Source organism: Calidris pugnax, unplaced genomic scaffold, assembly GCF_001431845.1.
Source record: "Calidris pugnax isolate Ruff unplaced genomic scaffold, ASM143184v1 scaffold89, whole genome shotgun sequence".
NCBI lineage: Eukaryota > Metazoa > Chordata > Aves > Charadriiformes > Scolopacidae > Calidris > Calidris pugnax.
This window is the reverse complement of record NW_015090865.1, coordinates 6,736,573-6,757,276: the sequence shown is the minus strand read 5'-3', so window position 1 is coordinate 6,757,276 and position 20,704 is coordinate 6,736,573. Positions and strand designations below refer to the sequence as shown.

The window sequence follows — 20,704 nt, the reverse complement described above, 5'->3', positions numbered from 1 at the left end:
GAGAAGACCACCAGCCCATTTCCCAGACGGACTGAAAGCCAACAGCAGCCCCTCCTGTCCCATCCCTCACTGCAGCAACGAGCTAAATGTGTCCCACATGGTTTGCAGAAGGTAGGAAAGATCTCTAATTTTAAACATGTCAATATTTTTCTTTTTCTAAGCAATTAAGCAGCACGTGCCTCTCTGCTTAAACACAGGCTTTTTAAGAGTATATCCTTACTTGTAGGTGTATAAAAGGTTTAATTATCTCTTTGTTTTTCCACTAAAGAGGCTATAATGAAGTGATTCTAGTAAATTCACCGGGAACTCTTCAGCTGAGCACAAAATTACAGCAGTACGCATAAATATTTGCAGAACGAGGTCATTAACCCATCAATGATCCCTTTCTGCAGGGTCTGAAAATCGCTGGCTCTCCTTTGGTTCCGCGGGTCCCTCCTTTGGGTGGCTCCGGGCAACACGTCTCCCTCCTCTGCAGCAACCTCCTGTTCTCCTTCTCAGCACAAACATACCCGGTTCGCCCCCGGATTGGTTTATATTTGCATTTTCTCACTCTCCTATAATCATCCTGGATGTCAGCAAGATGCAGGGGCTGTTTACACGCAGCCTGGAATTTGCGAGGAATAATTAAGATGCCGCGGTTGGGCTCATAATGATGCTGCAATTTCGTCTTCTTGGAAACTCTGGTTGTGTATCTGCTTCCCCGGGGGCCGGGGGGGCTGGGGACGTGCAGGGAATGCTGACACCCCTCACCTCCTGCCAGAGCTCCCCAACACAACCACCACCACGTGGCATCACGCCGAGATAAGCAGTTGGGGCAGGGGGGCCCCACCACCAAAGCCATGGTATAAAACAACAATCAGCTTATTAAGAAAGTATCAAAACTCATCGTATTTTGAATACTTTTCCTAAGAACGACAGTGGCAGGTGGCTGTGGAAAGGCAGGACCTGAAGGACAGCAACAATTCTAAGTTCTTGAGAACATCTATGGACGCCCTCAGAGCCACCAAACCCAGGCATTTCCTTGCATACACCTCAAAAGCTTCTTTAAAAAATGATGCACAATCTTTAATGCCGTAATCATTCTAATGCTTAATTCTGACGTATTTTTCACGCAAAGGGAAACACCACGTTATTTTTGCCCTCTGGAGGTGTAAGGGAGAATTTCCCCCCCTGTTTCCCGTGGAAGAGCAGCCCCAGAGACACCCGCATCCCCAGCTCTGCCGGGGGAAGCCAAGGCTGCTCGAGTCCTCAGGCTCCTCCAGCGCACAGAAGGCTCCATCTAGTGTTACACTCACATAATCCCAGGGAAAAGGAGGAAAGAGGGGAAAAAAAGGCAGTTGATATAATTGCTATATGTTTTCAAGTTGTCCTGGCAGAACAACCGGACTTTCCCACCCGTGCTTTCCCACACCTGCTTTGCTGCCCCCCCGGAGGCTTCCAGGCTGAAAAGCAATGAAACCAAGCAAGAATAAATGCTTAAACCCCTCACACCCATACAAACAGTCCCATTTAATAATAAACTAAGAGGAAAAGAGCTGGAATTTACAGCAAGGTGGAGGGGGCTGCTCTGTCCCATCACACAGGAGGAGCTCCCCGTTGGCACAGGGCTGTGAAGGACCACAGGTCTCCAGCCAGAGATGGACACTCTGCCTCCAACCTGGAAGTCACATCATGGACAAAATGCACCACGGCACCTCCAGCCCAAACCAAAGCAGGAGAGGACCAGGACCTCCACCCTGACTGGCAGGAGGTGCCCTCACTGAGTGACACTGAACCTCACACGTACCCACCGGGGGGTTTGGCTGCAACAGGTTTGTGTACAAACACACCCCCTGCTCATTTCAGGGCACTGCAAGTTATTACAAACAGCACAAAGGTCTAAAGACCAGAGGAGAAATGTTAGTGACTGGGGCAAAAGAGTCAATTGGGTTTCAAAGCACAATAATTGATGATCTTTAAGGTCTCTTCCAAATCTAACCATTCTGTGATTCCATGATAATTGCTCATCTCATAGAATCACAGAATGGTTTGGGTTGGAAGGGACCTTAAAGCCCCCCCAGTGCCACCCCCTGCCCTGGGCAGGGACACCTCCCACCAGCCCAGGTTGCTCCAAGCCCCCTCCAACCTGGCCTTGAACCCTCCAGGGATGGGGCAGCCACAGCTTCTCTGGCCAACCTGGGCCAGGGGGTCACTATTTTACTAGTTTTAGCAATTCACCTCTGGATTTTGCTGCAGAAGAACATGCTGACGGAAGGGACAGCCTCCAGCAGGTCACAGAACCAGCCACGTGGGGTGGCTGCTTCTAAAGATCGTGTCTTTGGGGCAAATCTTGACTATTGCTAAAAATAACGCTGCAAACGAACCCTCACCCCGGCCCAGCGCCAGGAGGAGAGGCACTGTCCTACCACAGACTCTGCTCAGGGAAACAACCTGGGACCGGCTAAAGTTTGTTGGTGTTTTTGAAACTTCATCTCAAGAAACCATCTAGTGCCCGTGGAAGTTATGGCTCCCACCACGAACACGGCACGGGGCAGGGACCAGCCCAAAGGCAGTGGGGAACCAGCCCTGAGGCCCAGGGTCAGCTGTGCCATTGGGAGGACCACGACCAGGCTCTTCAGACCCACCTTCACCAACCAGGTTTTGAAGAGTCCAATCCTCTCACCCCAACCGCCCGCCTGGAACTACAATTTGAAGTAAAAAAACCAGTCACCGCTTTCCTCCAGTTCTGCCTCAGTCCCCTGGAAGGAGGTACTGCCCCTTCCTGATGGCTCTCCATGAAGTGCTCCTCACATTGAAGTCGTTACCAGCAGCAGAGTTCTCCTGGGCTGTCAGACACCTTCAACCCACCTTCCCATTCTGCCAGATTCAGCTTTTAATTTAAAAACCATGAGGCCTTACCCACCTCAGCTGTGTGACATGGAATACTTCATGGTGTTTGGAAAGTATTTGTTATTCCAGCCCCGGGGAGGTGACGGGGAGACAGTTATCTGTTAGGAGAAGTCACTAAATGCAGTTCACACCTCAGAGGGGTGAATCACTGCAGGGCCCTCGCTGTGACCCCTCCAAGGCAGGGCAGGGGCTGCTCCACAACCTGCCCACCAACACTTCCACCCCAGCCACCCTCCCAGTCCTGAACGTCTGGGGGGACAGAGCCCCAACCTCTTCCTCTTTTCACCATCCTCAGGGGTCATATTTTTTTTTCCTTATACCTATTAAAGTACAGGAAAAATAGAATCTTAACTGAAACCTTGGAACAGGCAGGGAAAAGAAAGCAAGAGAAAAATACAGATAAGCAGAATATAAATTGCATTAATTGCACCCCAACACTGACATCAAATACTTCTTCACCAGTAAAAAGTACCATTCCCCCTCCAGGAGCCTCTGCAGCCCAAGCCCCCCCCAGCCCCCGGGGGCTGTACCCCCACACTTTCCTGCCATTTTTTCCCCCTTCTGTGCAAAACACCCACTTTCCCACGGGTGTCTCCCCACGCTCAGCTGATGGGAACCCCATCTCCCCCTGCTGCTCCCAAATCCCCCCGACTTACCCCAAACCAGCCGGGGAGCTCACCTGCCCTTGCCTCTGGCGGGGGGGAGCAGGGCTCTGCAGCCCCCACAGCCCAGGGCTCTGCAGCTCCTGAGACACAACAAATCCCAGCCACAGCCCCGGGGGATCCCACCAACCCCATAAATACTTCACGGGGGTGTCAGGAGGATGGGGCTGGTCTCTCTTCAGTGGTGCCCAGGGACAGGGCAAGAGGAAATGGGCACAAACTTGAATAGAAGAAGTTCCACCTCAACACGAGGAGGAACTTCTTCCCTGTGAGGGTGGCAGAGCCCTGGCAGAGGCTGCCCAGGGAGGTGGTGGAGTCTCCTTCTCTGGAGACATTCAAACCCACCTGGACACGTTCCTGTGGGACCTGCTCTGGCAGGGGTTGGACTGGATGCTCTCCAGAGGTCCCTTCCAACCCCAGGTGATTCTGCGATTTTGTATTTAGCCCTGTTTTAATTAAAGGCTTCTCACTCCTAATTTGACCACAGGGACGTTACTTTTTGGTATAACCTTTTTTTTTTTTTTTAACTGAAGTAGGTTACACTTACTCCTGACATTCACAATTCACTTTGAGAGATTAATTACAGCTTGTTTTCAGGAAAGGGACAAGATTTTTTTATAGCGATTAAAACTGAAGTCATAGCATATACTGTTTTGTTTTAATTACTAAAATTATTCCTAGAAAGTTAACACTTGGGACTGAATTAGATATCAATCACTAAGGATTCTGTAAGTGAATTCTGTAACCTTTTTCTCCACACTCACCTCCTCTCCAGGCTCCAGACCCCTCTGCACCATGGTTACTGGGTTGCTGGGTCCCCATTACTGGGTACGGCCAAAGCACTTAAACCAGCGTAACTCACAATTTCACAGTGAAGTTAGGCTCATGTTCTGTCCCACACAGCAGTCTGTGTGCAATTAACCACCAATATTGCAGTATTTCAGACATAAAACCACCTCCCATCTCAGCTGATGCTGAGAACGGAACGCCAAGAATGAAATGAAAGCAAAAACCTGTTTCCCTGGAGGAGAAACACCCTCCTGCACACACTCACGAGTGCAGCTGCGCTGCAGCCCATCACCACAGCCCGGAACATCGCAGAGCCTTACAGGCACTGCAACAATTTTAAAAAGATTAAGTTTTCTGAATACAGAAGTGAAGGACTCGTGATGTAAACTGCCAAAGTCACAGCCCAGAAAGCAAACCCTGCCCTCCAGCTGAAGGAGCGCTGAGGATACAGCAAAAGACTGGCCTCATCACTGGCTTTATTGGCTCGTTTCCACCCTAATTTAAATACGTCCAAAAAGCTACGTTAAAATAGGCTGAACAGCTGAAATTAACAATTACTGTACCTGCTTAGATAATGAAGATGCACAGTGTACAGCTGAAGCTCATTAATAACACCTTCCTAATGGGGCACCGGATTAAGGTTTCAATAGTATTTTTCCCGCTCACTAGACATGAAAACAATTATTAAGAGGGACAGGCAATGGGTACACTCCTACCAGAGGTACACTCATTAATATTCTCCTAACGAGGGCTGAGCCCAAAAAAAAAAAAGATGCAATTTAAGTCCTCTATTGTCCTGCAACGGATAGTGGTGTCGTTACTCACATCTTAAACACCTAGGTGCAATGAATACACAGAAAGAGTGCAATAACAACCCCAAAGTTCTTTAGCATTATATTTTAATTGGATTTGAAGATCTTCACATTTTTATATCTTCAGGGGAAGCCACTCTTGTACGTAGCAGGGTCTTGTGAAACAGAGAGAGCACAGAACAGCCTGTATTCGACCCGGATCGGCTCCACGGGGCTACGCCGTGTATTGCTCCAATGTAAGCTAGAAATGAGTAATTGTTCCAGGTATTTCTGTTCCCGTTGATGTCCTTCTCCATTAATTTTCTCCCTTCAGAACAGGCAACAATTCACCACTGTCCCTTAGCTCCTGCAAGGAAACGCAGACAGTTACTCTGGTGTGAGGAGGAGGGAATGCAGCAGGTGACCCACTAGAGGTCCCTCTTGACCAGCACATTGAACTCCAAAATGCATTTAAATTCTATTTTCTGAATATTCGGTGAGAGAGGGAACTTAGTGAAAAGATACACCTTCAAAAGAATTGGTTATCATCAGCTTTACCAGGGAAATCCCCTGGTTTATCTCCTGCTAGATGTAATCCAAGATATACTTTAGGCACACACAAAATAGTACAACACCCAAAATGAAAAAATGACCCTCCCCAGATAGATCTCGTTAGTACCAGACATTAAAACAAACACAGCAGTAAGAGATTTGTGAGAGATCTAAGCAAGAGGTGCTTATTTATATTATCTTGATGATTTAAATTCAAATTATAAGGCTGTCAACTTACTAAAGAGACCAGTAACACCAGAAATGCTTTTAAAACAACTTATTGTGGAGTATGTATTATTTTCCCACCTCACAAGAGAAACACCGTCTCAGTTCCATTCTGCATTATGCCACAGTACAGGATGCATGTTAAAATACCAACAACGTTCATCTCCCCACACAAGGCAGTCGGTGGGAGCTGAGCACAGCCCAGCAACACAAATAGATGTATTTAAATACCAGTGAGAGGAGCATTTTGCAGCATCTCTGCAATGCCCAGGACTACACTTAATGATGACTGAAATATCCCACACGCTTGTTAAATAAATAAAATTAAAGTAATCTATATAATTTAAGTAATACCAGTATTTTTAGAACTAAATGAGATTTATTGATTGCATCTTCCCAGGAGTTACAACGTCTGAGGAATTGGCTATAAAACATTCAGACAAGAATGGGCTCAGGAGTATTTGGGGTTTAGAACAGTGTGCCTGCTCTGTTACAAAAATCAAAAACCACACTAACAGATGCAGATCTATTTTTGTTGCTTCAGGGTCTGTTCAAACAACTACAATAAACCTTACTTTCTTCCAGGAATGAGACTCTTTGCCAGGAAAAAAAAAACAAAAAACAAAAAACAAAAAACAAAAAACAAAAAACAAAAAACAAAAAACAAAAAACAAAAAACAAAAAACAAAAAACAAAAAACAAAAAACAAAAAACAAAAAACAAAAAACACACAAAACAAAAAACCCCAACATCTTGCCCACCTTATTTGAGAAAAGCAATGTCAGGAGTAGAACCGGGAAGAGAAACCTGTAAAAATGCACCCATGGGGGAAAAATGGTCTTTACAGTAACAGTAACTGACTGCTGCCAAGAAAATACATTTCACTGCTAAATCTCAGCATGTGAGAACAGCAGAGATTTAAAGCCCCTTTCTGCTGGACGTGGAGCTAATAGAAGTCACAGGAAAAGCACCCAAATCATTCGCTCTCAGGATCTAGGGGCAATACACACAATTTCTGTCTCGTGGGCAGAAAACATTTCTATAGTTTTAAACAAACAGCCAATTTACATGTCAAACAAGATTCTCCCATTCCTACCTTAACAATATCCAGGCCTCCAACGAGTTCACCTTTCACATACAGCTGAGGATACGTTGGCCAGTTTGAGTAGGTTTTTAATCCTTGCCGCACCTACAAACAATAATCCCAAATGTAAACTTCAACTTTAGTAAAAGCAACAAAGAAAGCCTTAATGATGGAAAAATTAATTACCTCTTCATCTTCCAGTATGTCAAATGTCTCGTAATCAACACTAGAAAAAAAAACAACAACAAAGTCATCTGCTGTGGGGCTTTGCAATGCAAGACCCTTGGAAATTCTAACGGGGTACGCTTACCAGACTGCTTCAAATCACCCAGAATTATCAGGGAAGAGGAGGTAAAAAAGTCAATGCTTTATGCACAAATTGTAACGTAAAGAATGTCTAGTTTCATGGGAAACAAATGATGACAGCGTAACACAGGGAACAAATACGCTGTGTAGCTTAGGCTCTGTTTGGCCAAAATGTGTTGAAAATAATTCCATTCACTATTACTTTAAAAAAAGGGAAACTAACTCTTAAACAAAGAAAATTAGGTTTGGCGAAGTCTTCCACTAATATTTTCCAAACTCTTTTATAAAAAAGTGCATTTTTTTTGAATCAGAACTGGCTCTCCAAATTAAATAATAATTAAAAAACCACTTACGTACCCAGTACTATTTATGATTTCTATAATTTGCTTGCTGAATCCACATTTTGCCATCTGGAATGCAAAACACACAGGCGTTAAAACATATATCTGCTACATTTAATCCACAACATTCCAGGTCCTGAAGCTACACTAAAGCCATTACCAATTTATTGCTAGCGATGACCTTACTGGATGAGCAGTATCGCTAATCCCTTTTTCATTCTTTTTTATGTTCTTTGAGCTTTAAACAGTACTGAATGCTTCTCTCTTTATATACTCTGCTGAGATAAATGAAAACATTGAGGATATTAAATGCTTTCCTCAGCTGTGGTGTGAGATGATACCAGGCCACTCTGTTTCCCAGGTTTGGCAACACTATCTCCGAAACTAGTTAGGCTTGATTATTTTCTAAACATTCAGAAAGCCAAAGCCATAGGTGGGATGGATACAAATGCCTTATATGGGTTTGGAAAACAGCTGTGTTTTATTTTGAGACACACAACACCTTCAGTTTCCATTTCAGTGAGAGCAGCAACCTATGGTCAGCTGATAAACGGGCTCCCAACTGCAATTAAAACTTCAAAGTATCTACTGCAAACTCTTCATAATGACAGTGTAACACCCATCAGGCTTTAGTCTGGATTAAAAATGCAGTGTCTATCTCCTCTTACTGGTGATTTCACTCCACTAGTAGCTCAAGAAAAACACGTAAAGCAACTTGCCCAAACTCTTGCTTTCTTCAGGCAAGACGCGGGTTTTAAAGGAGCCAGAAGCACATCTGGGTAGGAGACCTGAGCCCCACCAGCTCCTCACTGCTCCAGCACAAGCCACAGGGCTCCAGTGGCCATCAAACAGCTTAGTAAAACAGTCTATTACACTCTTAAAGTAGCTGTGGTTAACACACAGAGAGGGCTCAGGGAATAAAAGAGCACAGGAAATGGAAAGAGGAGCCAGATGAGCGAGCTCAGACCCTGTCTCTGTCTCCCTTTAAAAAAGTACCTTACAAACGCCTCTCCCAACTACAAAAGGGAACAATTTATCCCCTGGTTACTCTGAGTGTGCAACACAAAGCAACAGGCTGACCTTCTGCCTTACAGACATGTGTTATTCTTGTAATCCTCACTGTTCCCAGTTGTCTGTCCACAGTCACTATCTTTATTTCAGAGAGCAAGGTAATTAACTGCCGCTCAAAGACACCGGGCACAGCCCATTCCATGCATGGAGAAGAGCAGTGGCTCTTTATGGTATGTGGCATTATACTTTAGCCTTAAAAAAACATCTAGCAGCTTTTTTTCAGAGGCAGTTGTGAAAGCGTAACGAAGTCAGAGAAATTACAAAGGACAGGATGCCCAACCCCAATTAGGTCAGAGTGAAGTTTCAAGAAATAACATGTCCAGAGATAGAGTTTTGGGCAATAATCAAAGCCTATGCCTCAAGCAGGACAGTCAGCAGGGGCAAGCACTCAGAGCATCAGAAGAAAATCCATTCTCTGCAAAGACTATCAATAACTAAGACCAAAAGGACGTGCTCAATTCTTCCACTCGTTCCTGAGCTGCAGCTGACTTGACAGACGTGGCTGCAGGGCAGCAAATCCCCCATTTCACACAGCTATCAGCACGGCAGCAGCACATTTCCAGCAGGTCAAACAGGGATTACAGAAGCACAGAATAAGAGACAAGTACCAAACTTCCCAGCACCATTCGTTTTCATTCAGCAAGGAAAAGAAGGAAATCGGCACTGTTTAAAAAAGTGTTTAGATATAAAGTAATATAACTTATCAAATAAAACTTAATCTTACCTGTTTGCTTCCCTTCATAAAAAGCATCACAGGAGCTTTGTTTATCAAGGTTTTAAGCCTAGAGAAGGCAAGAAACAGAAAGACATAAACCAGCTCAGTTATCACCCCAAGATTTCCTTCGAGAAGAAAATAAAAAGTGGAAAGCCAGCAACTTACAGCTTCACCCAGTGCATTTAAAGCAGCATTATAAGCACCTCTGTTCATCTGAATTTCTTACACTAACTCCAGTGAAAGAGGTGGAACCATCCTGTTACTTTCAGGGCAATAGTTTACTTTTCTAGATTGACCTCTAAGTGCCAAGCAGCAATAAGTTTAAGGAAAAATGTAATTTTAGGATATTTTGAATACAATGTCTATATTTACTGACATACTGCTTTTCACATACTGACTATAATAACCGAGCATTTCTCATTCTCCATGAGAGAATGTCTCTTGCAGAGTAAGATACCTACTGGGCTGAGAGGGCAAAGACCCAGACCCAGTCACACCCAGAGCACCACAGGACTTGCTCCTGCCGTCCTCACACAGCGAGAGGGGAACTATTTGCCTTCAAGTTCCTGGCCACCTTCTTGGGAAGCCAGACCCTCTTTGCACACCTTAACAGCAGACAAAATTCACACAAAAACTAGGAAAAAAAGCCACATCTAGGAACTTCTCCAGCTGAAGGACCTGTCAGGAATGCTCTGACAAGCTCTAGGCAATCCTGCTTTAGCAGGGAAGTTGGACTAGATGATCTCTTTGGTACCTTCCAACTCTAAAAATTCAGTGAAAATTCAGTGAAATTCAGTGAATCTGGAGCTTGACTCCCTGGGGCAGGGCAGAACTTCCAACACGAGCAAATCTTCACACGGGAAGGTTAGAGACAGACAAATTGGTTTCTGGATGTTAGATCTGACTCAGGAGGCAGCACACTTCCTAGTGACACAGCACAGTCGTGCCACCAGGTGAAAGCAAACAGGAGCAGAAGGACACAAGTCAGCAGGAAAAACGAGGAGACAAGCAGAGGCACTTTCTCCAGCAGCATCACAGTTATGAAGTCTGGGCCAAATAGAGCTACCAAAAGCTACTAATGTTTAGAAAATTGTTTTCTCCTTTATCTTTAAATAATAAATTCTTGAGAGAGACAATAAGGAAACTATATATACCTGCTACAAATAAAAATTAACAAATATAATAAGTAAAGCCAATTGAAACAGCGTCGCTTAATACAGATATTGCACTATAGCTTTATATTAAGTGATGCCTCCTATATAGAAAATAGAACATATTAAACAACTGCAGGAGTTCTGTGATTAAAGAAAATCTTGACACAGTTCTGATAAAGTCAAAGAACAGGAACTTCTATAGGGGGTTCCCCCTATATAAATGAACACACAGGAAACCTCAAAAATAGGCACCCTTAAAACAATGAGATGATATATCACACCTGTCCTCCAACTTCTGCGCCTTCGGACACACCGTGTCCAGTTCTCCAGACGCCTCAAGCTCCTGAGGAGATTGGGGAGAAGAAAAATCAGACATAAAAAGCAAGAAAACCCATGCTTCTGACAACTAACAAGATTAAGAATTTCTCCGTTTCTCACCTTGATAATATCAAGTCCACCTATCAGCTCTCCAGCTACGTACAACTGCGGGTAAGTTGGCCAATTAGAGTATGTTTTCAGCCCCTGACGAACTTCTTCATCAGAAAAAATATCAAAACTGCTAAATGAAATACCATGTTTGTTCAATATCTCCACCATTTGTTTGCTGAAACCTGCAAACACAAAAAGAGGAATTACATCTTACTATTACAAGAGGAAAGACAACGCTTTAAGGCTTTAATAAGGAATCAAAAAAAATAAGGCCGCTTTAAATGGGAAAAAGAATCAAAGTGCTATAGAAAAATAACCTTTGATTTCAGCTTGCAAGACCACCTATTAGTTTTTGAAATATGGATTTTTACTAGGGCTTTCTGCAGTTTTCATGATCTGCAATTTATTGAGCTATGAAGTAGCAGTATTTATATGTACAGCATCTAAGTTGCTTTTCTTTCTACAGCTGAAGCGTTAAGTTCATGTACAGCCTGGAGTAAAACACAGATTCTGAAATTTTTCATCCATCTGGGAGTTCATTAGTAAACAGCTAAAGGCTGATTGCTGATGGTTATTCCACCGCCAATATATTAACTCATTTCTACTGTAAGGAACTGGGGAGAAAAAAAAAAGCTTTATTTTAGCTGTAGGCAATTACATGCAAACTAGAAAGATTGATTGGTTGTGTTCCACTGCGAAGGGTCTGGCAGCAGCCTGGAAGCGCTCGGCTTCCGGATAAACTGCCACAACAGTTTCACTTTCGTAACAAAAGATTTAGGGTGAATTTCTGAAGAAATGCCATACAGGCATTACAAGGAATAATTAAACCCCTAACAGAACGTTTTAAGCGGTTATCTAGATGATCACAAATGCCTCTCCAGATTCACAATAAGAACACCCCAAATAATGACAGCATTGATGCAGCAAATAAACAAACACAACCACAGTCCAAAGGAATCCCTGAAATAATACAACGTACGTACAACATACAGTTGCCAGCAAACACCCTGCCCACTGCTGGGATGCACAGGATGTGTCTCCCCACAACTGGGTCAATCTGACAGGGAACAGGGGAACAGGACCTGGGGAACTCCTCACCGCAGCGGGGCTCCTTGGGGGACCCCTTCATGAAGAGCATGCAGGGTGCAGCGTTGATGAGCTTCTTCAGGCGCGAATTCAGATCTTCCTTCCCCCCCTCGCTGGAGGCAGGGGGGAGGGAAGCGCCGGCCGCGTGGCGCTGCACCTTTTTGGTCAGCTCTGGAGCATGGGCACCATCCAACCTGTCCACTTTCTGGGAATTCTACAGAAACCAGAACACAGGCTCGTGTTAAAGGATTAAATTCAGAATTTGTACTGTAATAAAAGGAATAGTAAAGCCACCATATAAAGTATAGATTTTCGGGTGCAGGGTGGATTAGTGTATTGATCTTTTAGCCAGACTTTAGTTCCAAGACTCGTACCATTCTGTTGCCTGTTAATGCCAGCCAATTTGCCATCAGAAGAATTTATTAAAGAAGATATTTTTAATTTTATTATCGCAGACAAACGTGACCCAGACTCATCATTTCTACCACACGATTATTTCCTTGGGTCTCTGCCATGCTGCAGAACCACAGCCAGGCAAGGAAATACTACTGGAAATTTTTTGACCCAGTACAAGGTACAACAACTAAAACAACTCCATAATAATCCCAAAGCAATTAAGGAAGCTCTGAAATGTTACATACAAAGCACAAGAACCATTTCTATCCACTTTTTTAGGTTCCACTAGACAGAATTAAATCAGATACGCAAGTGTTTCTTCACTGAGAAAGTTCTTAAGTTTCTGCTTTTCTGGTAGTAGTATTAAAAAAGTATCCGCATTAAGAGTCCACATGGAATCCCTTTCCTCTTAAATCCAGTTTCTCTTACCTTAAAGAATAAGAACGTTGGAACAGAACTAATTCCGTATTTTTCAGATACTTCAGGCACAGCTTCAGCTTCCAACTGAAAAAAAAACAACCCCAAAAAACCAAAACAAAAAGATTATTTTCATAATCTTCTTTAAAGTTGGACTGTGGATGTCAATCCTGTCTAGAATGTTCTTCTCGGCATTTTATACATTTTAAAAGGATTTGATGCAGAAGTTTGTGACACATTTGCATTTAAATGAGACTCACTGGGTTGGCGTGTCATCCACTGAGCCTACACAGTGTCAAAACAGGTTCAGAGGTTTTTATTTTGTTGCACATTTCAAAAGATGCCCAGAGGCTACGAATAAAATTTTTGGTGCACTAGTGACCTAGTAAATTTTCAATCATATGCAGCTACTACTATATTGAAATCCATAAATCATTGACCCCAGTTATGTCATGATTACAGTGCTTATTTTCTGCCCACAGCAATCCTTGCTGTTTGCTCTATTGACTAATTTCAAGGGGCAGTACATCATGACTGACATTTGCAGCCTTCTGCAAATTATGAAGCAAAAAAGGAGTGTTTCTTCAATAAGCTATTGATGGCTACATCTCAGCTTTAACTCCTGCAAGGCTGCCAGCTAGGCGAAAGTATTGGTCCTCAATTTATTCAGCATTCAAACGCATCCTTTGAAATTATATCATGTCATTTGCCAACAAAATATATCTTCTCATTAACTCAAATTTGAGGGTTTTCTGTGCATAGACTAAAAGCTTCCTTAGGTGAGAGATCTAGTACAAGGTTGTTTAAGACACAAGCTCTGTAATATCTGAGTTTATGGTTAAAAAAGTAGTAATAGTTCTAAATATTTCAAACAGAAAGCTACAACCCAGTGTACAGAAGAAAAAGCCTTTCAAATTCTTATTCGACAAACAGTACAGTGACATTTCATGAACAAGCATCGAGAGAACTACTTACCAGCTTGCTCCTGCCCACCCCTACCCACCCTTACACACTCCAGAAAATACTGTGTCTGTTCTCACTATGAACTGACATGTGATGTAGTGACCCTCTGAACACTTTAGTATTACACCATGTTTTGATTTGTTCCCCCTAATGAGATCACTGAATCCAGAAGCAATCCCCCAGAGTAAGTCAGAAGTGAGAGTCCAAGCTTCACCCCCAGTTCTGTAAATCAATGCTCCAACAGGAACAACAAAGAAATCTAAGCTATAAATTGAAAACTGTAAATAGATTCCAATTATCTATTCTCTTTCAAGCGGCAAATGATTAAATAACTTTTACCTATAACATTAATTTTCTTTTCCAGTAAAATTTCCTACTTAGTTGGGATACTTATGTTCCCCTCTGGTGAGGCTCACGCATACAGAACAGATTCATATTTCAATAACTTGCTGTTAGTGGTACAACTTCCCAAACATTTGTTTCTAACTGTTTCTGGATATGGACAACACTTTCATTTTAACCAAGCCAAGGATCTTACAGTTAGGCCATGCAACAACTAAAATGAGAAACTGAATTTAGAAAGACTTCAAGATTTATTGGCAATTTTGAAGTTCCTGTCATTATTCCTTAGCTCTGTTCCCGAATGGAGTGGTTTATGACTTGCAGGGCAAGACCCTGCTCTCGGGCAGTCGTCTGGAACCATCTGATGAGTTAACAGGTTCTTGCCAATTAAAAGGAGACTCTGGCTGTTCTGGAATATAGCCCCAAATCCCACAAAGAACTTCCAAAATCAAATACGTTCACCATGAGGAGCCCCACTCCACCCTCTGCAAAAAAAAAAAAAATCCACCCAAGTCTTTCAGTAGTTTATTTTCTCTAAACAAGTAATGTCTGGGTGGGCAGGGAGGGGAATGTGCCATTATCTTAGTTTTGCAAAACTTGATCACTTTGAACTGTTATTAAAAAAATAAATTGCAGCAGAATAATAAGGGTTATAAATAAATAATACATAAATACGAATAATAAAGAGACAACTCAGAGTTCTCAAGTTTTCTTGGGCCCAACAAAAGCTGTAGCAATTCTACATAATGTAAGCATCATGAATTTTCAAAACATTGAAAATTAGTGTTTTGAAGCTCTAAGTAATAAGATACCACCAGTAGAATACCTCCACCTTTCTGTTTCATAGAGAGAAATACCGACTGAGAGGAATCATTAAAAAAAAACCCCACAAAACCTAAAGGCTGTAAGAAATCAAATTTAACACTCACACACAGCTGGCTGCTCCATTACTCCCTGCCCTCATAATCACAGAAGAGTCTCATTAACAAGAGAAAGTTGTTTTAAAAGGAATGGCATGTTGATGAAGTGCGGTCATTTTTCCTTCCACACTGGTTCTCTTACCAGGACGTGCAGATGATCTCACAAAAACAGAGCAGCTCCTTTGTGTTTATAGCACCCAGCACACACCACTGCAACCCCAGAGTCCAGCGTTGCACAGAGTTTAATTTACATTCCTTTAAACTTCATGAAGATCATTGCTCATCTTTAGTATCAGACAGAAAAATCTCTAGGAATTCTGAGATCTATTTAGCTCAGCACTAACATCAGGGGAACAAATGAAATCTCCACGTAAAGCCATAAAGGAACCTCAGAAACACCTTTACCCGTATTTTGTCCAATTTTACACATGCTTTGCAGTAACAGCTCTCCTCTATTTGAAACAAGCCCAAGCACCTGACTTACCTTCACAAACGTCACCTGCACGTGCTCCTTTGCCAGTGCTGCCATGACCTCGTTCATCTGAGCACACTGGGGAGCCCACGGTGCCCAGAAGTGGACAACTACGAGGGACCTAAAAATAAAAAAAGCTTTTATTAGCTCCAACTTCTTAGTGCTCATCCAGCTTCAATAAAGTTCCCTTGAATGTTTGGTATTAATTACACCCAGCATTTGATGATGAGAAGCCCCACATGTGAACAGAAATCCCACCGAGCTGGGTACCACATTGTCATCCTCGTGAGCACAAAGAAACGTGCTTTGGTGAGAACAGCCACAAGACATTTGCATCTCATTTTCAATTCTGATCTCCAGGTTTGCTGAAGCCAAAACCACTAAATAATAAGGGATAACGAAAAAATTTAGCAACTTAATAGACTAGTTTTAATCTACTTAGAGAGAGAGAAATCAACGTAACCATAGTGTAGCAGCTCTTTAATGTCTTTTATTAGCAAATACTGGCAGTTCAGTATGAATGTGAACAGCTATGCAGGCAGCGTGACACTCATACCAGAACTGGTATCTGACCACACACTCTGAATACAGCACTACATTCAGTTCAGACACAGAACTTTAACATTCAGAAACTCTGTTTCCCAAAGCAATTCTAGAAAATTTCAGTAGAAATATAACAGGATAGCCTCTTTTTTTTTTTTTTTAATTATGCCATCAGTCAGAGCGTGGTTCTGCTTTGAAAGCTGATTAAAACCAGCAGAGTTTACAGACCAGTAAAAACTGAAACTGCAGGAAAACAGAAATGCCTTGTTGCATGAGTGCCAGCCTCGCAAATGCAGACCTGAGCCCAGGCACAATTCAGGACATCTTCTCCTGAGCTCTCTCCTGCACAGGTTCCCCTCCTATACAGGTCACCAGCAGCAACCATCCCAAAGGGAAACCACCTCTTTAATTACATCAAAGTAGCTGTAAAGCTTCTTCAAACTGATTCCACTGCTCACAATTGACATGTAAACCCCAGTAAAGTCTCACTTAAGTGATTTACTCTTTACTTATAAATGGGATGCGGTATGGACTTCTTGAGACAGCTGAGACCACATCTTAGTGGCAATTCAGTAAAACTTTAACTGCAAAACTCTGTCAAGAGCTTCGCTCCAGGATGGGTCTTCCTGCACTTGCTCATCACACCCTTCACCCGAGACACCAATTTTGAGTCCTCCTCCAATATCCTCCCTAACGTATGTGCTGTTTACTGACACCGTTAGAAGCTCAGAGAAGTTAAATACTGGGTTTTTTTTTACATCACGTTTTATGACAAAACAGTCTAATCTAGTTAAGAACTACTGCAGCTTTTACAATTACAGAGAACAAAGGTGTCATTGCGACTGCCCAATGCCTGTACATCTAAAAGCATAACTTTCACATCTGTGAGATGCAAGTGGGAGAAGAGAATAGTTCCACTGGCTAAAAACAAGCAGCGGAAGGAAGGAGAACAGAGAACATGAGCAGTTGAGTGGCTGCACTTCAGGCCAAAGCACTAATAAATAACATGATGGATTTTCCTTCCATTCACTGAAGGCAGGAACACACACCCGTCCCCGCTACCAACAAGTATTTCACAAGTGCTCAATTTAATTTGGGAAGCATAGCAGGACTCATCTGATCACAGCAACCTCAGCTCAGGACAAGCAGAGGAGGAATAATCACCTGCTTATTTAATCCTCATTCCATCAGAGCCCTTTCTTTCCTTACCAACACAGAGCTGCAATGCACTTATGGTTTATCCTCATGAAGAATGTACTCTAAATTAATTCATATCAAGGGTGTTGGGAGGGTGACAAATTCCTTCACAGAATAAGTCTAATTTTTGCAATTAGACCACCCTCTTGGTATCTGACTGCTTTCAAATCAACTTGAGAAACAGCCAGAGTAAGTTAAAACATTAAGAGCAGAAGAAAATATAAAGTTAGCAAAATGAATCATGTAAGTGATTCTACACCAAGTATTTCTTACATTCAACCAAGATATTTCTAAACACTCAACTAGTATATATAAAAAGGGATTGTAACAAAAGCTTATGACAAGTCCCAAAGTTTCTCTTCCTATATCATTTTATATTTACCATTTTTGAGGAAAAGCTGTGAGCCAAAAAAAAATTTAGCTTTAACTTTTTTTAAACTTTAGTAGCAAAGGAAAACCAGAAGGATGTATCATACATTTCACACAGTATGCCTTTAAAACAGCCTATTGACTGTAGAACCAAAACAGCAATGCCCTGATAGGCACATCCAGAAAATTAACATTCCCAAGGTCACCCTCCTTTTGGGCCAAGATACAAGTATTTTCTAAGTATTTACAATCTTTCTGACAGGCAACCCACGTTACTTGTTTTTACAAGCTGGTTTTTCCAAAACGTACTGTAAGTAACATAACAGATTACAGAGCAATAATAGAAGTTCAATAAATATGGAGATATTGGCTCAGTTCATTCTTTGCAACCGTAAAATCTAGACAAACTTTGAAAAAGAGTAAACCTCAAAATAATAAATGGGACGTGGTATGGACTTCTTGAGACAGCTGAGACCACATCTTAACAGCAGTTCAGTAAAACTTTAACTGCAAAACTCTGTTTTGGCACGTAAACTTTTATAGCAATGCTGTGTGTGGGGCAGAGGCAGACTGCAGCACAGGTACCTCCTGCAGGAGCTTTCTCTACCCTCCCAGCACACAGCTCTTCCCAACACCCCAGTCAGCCACACACCGTTTAAGGACTTTGGAGCCAGTGGGGACAAGCCCTTGGAAGTGCTGTCCCCTTGTTGCAACCAACGTTTTATTTTTGCCACAAAGTAATAAGGTGAAAATAATTAGGTAGGTTTGGGGGACAGGGGGGATCATTTGTATGTATGAGAATATCCAGTCACAATGGAATTAAAATTTTAAAATGAAAAAAGCAGCAGCAGTTCAGTATTTGAGGAGACCAAGCTCTGATGAAACGAACTGTCAAGAGCTTCGCTCCAGGATGGATCTTCCTGTACTTGCTCATCACAGCCTTCACCCGAGACACCAATTTTGAGTCCTCCTCCAATATCCTCCCTAATATATGTGCTGTTTACTGACACCATTAGAAGCTCAGAGAAGTTAAATACTGGGGGTTTTTTTTACATCAAAATTTACACTAATTCCATAACACAAAGCTTACTAAGAACTTGATGTCAGAAAGATTAATTTTCTGAAACAAGAACTGCTATGAAATTGTCAACAGTTGCAGCTGATCAGCAATAATTCTATTAGTCTGGAAAAATCAGGAATTCCATCTGGAAAAAAAATAGCAGTAAAATAGCATTAGGTCCAGCCTTAAAAATTCAGCACGTTTTTTGTCATAAGCTTTACCTTTCAAGAGAAAAATATTTCATTGAAGAAACTTTCTCCTTTCCTACTTTATTAAGTAAATGTTTAAAACTTTTTTTTTTTACACCATTGATTTTCAAATTCACCTGAAAATCTAAATATAGAAGGTACCTTAAGTGAGCCAATGCATATAAAGTTCTACCACCATCCAGAAACAGAGAGATCTTTAAAAGCATAACTATGATTTGAGGGATTTGTTATGCTCTGTGAGTGCAGGTTTGTTTGGTTTCTTAGCAGTAACAAAAAAAAACAAAGCCAAATATTTTGAAATGAAGTAGAGGAGAAGAGTTATCAGTACCATCAATTCATCTTAGGACCAAAAAAATATCCATAAAATGATCAAGCCCATTAAAGAGAAAACTAAATGACATTCTGTGGACAAAGGTCATAAGAGAATTACTGAGGGTTCTGTAGAAAATGACTTCAAAATATTGTATTTGTTCCTGAAGCCATTTTCATTTCAGTGTGTCTCATGGAGTATGAGAGTGTGACCTTCCTCTGGGATGTCCCCACACAATTCAGCTGAATAACTCCAGAAAAGAAAACCGAGTCATGCAGCAAGTTTGGAAGAATCTAGTTTCTTCTTCCCATAACGGAAATTTTTCCATGTTTCCTTACACTGTCTTTAGGAACGTGATGCTGGTAATTTCATCATCCTTTTTAAACCAGTCATTTAAATTGGTTTTCTCTCCTTATTCATTTAAAGGCCACTTGCTAACTCAGCAGTTCAATGACGTGGAAATGTTTTTATGCAGCAGTTTTAACGTGCCTGACAAGACCTAGTTAAATACATACACAGTTAGTGGATTAAGAGATGTAACAATAATTACCACGCCTTTGATTCAACAGGACAAACAAGGAAAGGCCATAACCCAACCTGTCTTTCTTCATTAAGGCACCCGAGTCCCTGTTCCTCTGCCACTGCAGCAATCCTACTGCAGCCTTTTCTCACCAAAGCCAGGTGTGGGCAGAGTGTTCCCCCACAGGATCAGTGCCCAACACCTCTCCTACCAAACCAACAGCCCCTGCCCAGGGCCCAGCTGCCTGCAGAGAATCAGCTGTCCATGCTGAGGCACCAATGGAAAGACACCCGTTACTCATTATTAGAGCAGAAAACCAGATTAATGAGAAACCAGCCCTGTGGCAAGAGAGCTGGACAACCTAAGAGACACGCTGTTTATCAATAAACAACCTAATAATGCTGTTTTCATTGAAAACGTTGTACAGTAAGTGTCTGTGTTTGTCGTGTTGACACCTTAGGGCTCAGAAGAAAAAGAAAATTCTTGGGGCGAATGAAAGCTCTGTTTTGGGTCCTTTTCCTGCCACTCGCCCACTGAGGCGGGTTCTGCAGCTGCAGGAGCCCTGCCCGGCCGGCGACTCACCCCCCGGGAGGTGCTTAAAAGGACCCCCCCTCACAAAAGGGGTCCTTAAAAAATACGCTGCCAAAAAACCAAACCCGAAGCTCTTCTCGTATCACTGGCTTCGGTGCTTTTCGTTCCTCCGTGAAGGTTTTATTCAGCTCTGAGGCAGCGCCGGGCCTGCTTCCCTCAGCACACCCCGGCCTTTCACCGAGCTCGGCCCAAACGCGCGGCGGCGGGCCCGGCTCCCTCAGCGCCCGACTGGCCGCCCCGCGCCCCGCCCCGGCCGCCATCCCCGGCGGTGCCCCGGCTCACCCGTCCTTCTGCTGCAGCA

At 42.7% G+C, this 20,704-nt stretch overlaps 1 protein-coding gene across 1 annotated transcript in view; it reads right to left on the bottom strand.

The window, feature by feature from the left end:
- Positions 1-5,221: 5,221 nt before the first annotated feature.
- Positions 5,222-20,704, bottom strand: part of GLRX3 (glutaredoxin 3) — a 15,648-nt gene continuing 165 nt past the window's right edge. Inside the window, exons 2-12 of the mRNA XM_014945219.1 lie at positions 20,686-20,703; positions 15,617-15,725; positions 12,920-12,994; positions 12,107-12,308; positions 11,018-11,190; positions 10,861-10,922; positions 9,435-9,492; positions 7,656-7,708; positions 7,179-7,218; positions 7,005-7,097; positions 5,222-5,498 (exon numbers count right to left, since the gene is read on the bottom strand). Coding sequence (XP_014800705.1) covers positions 5,448-5,498; positions 7,005-7,097; positions 7,179-7,218; positions 7,656-7,708; positions 9,435-9,492; positions 10,861-10,922; positions 11,018-11,190; positions 12,107-12,308; positions 12,920-12,994; positions 15,617-15,725; positions 20,686-20,703 — 934 coding nt within the window. The 3' untranslated portion in view covers positions 5,222-5,447. The remainder of the gene's footprint in view (positions 5,499-7,004; positions 7,098-7,178; positions 7,219-7,655; positions 7,709-9,434; positions 9,493-10,860; positions 10,923-11,017; positions 11,191-12,106; positions 12,309-12,919; positions 12,995-15,616; positions 15,726-20,685; position 20,704) is intronic.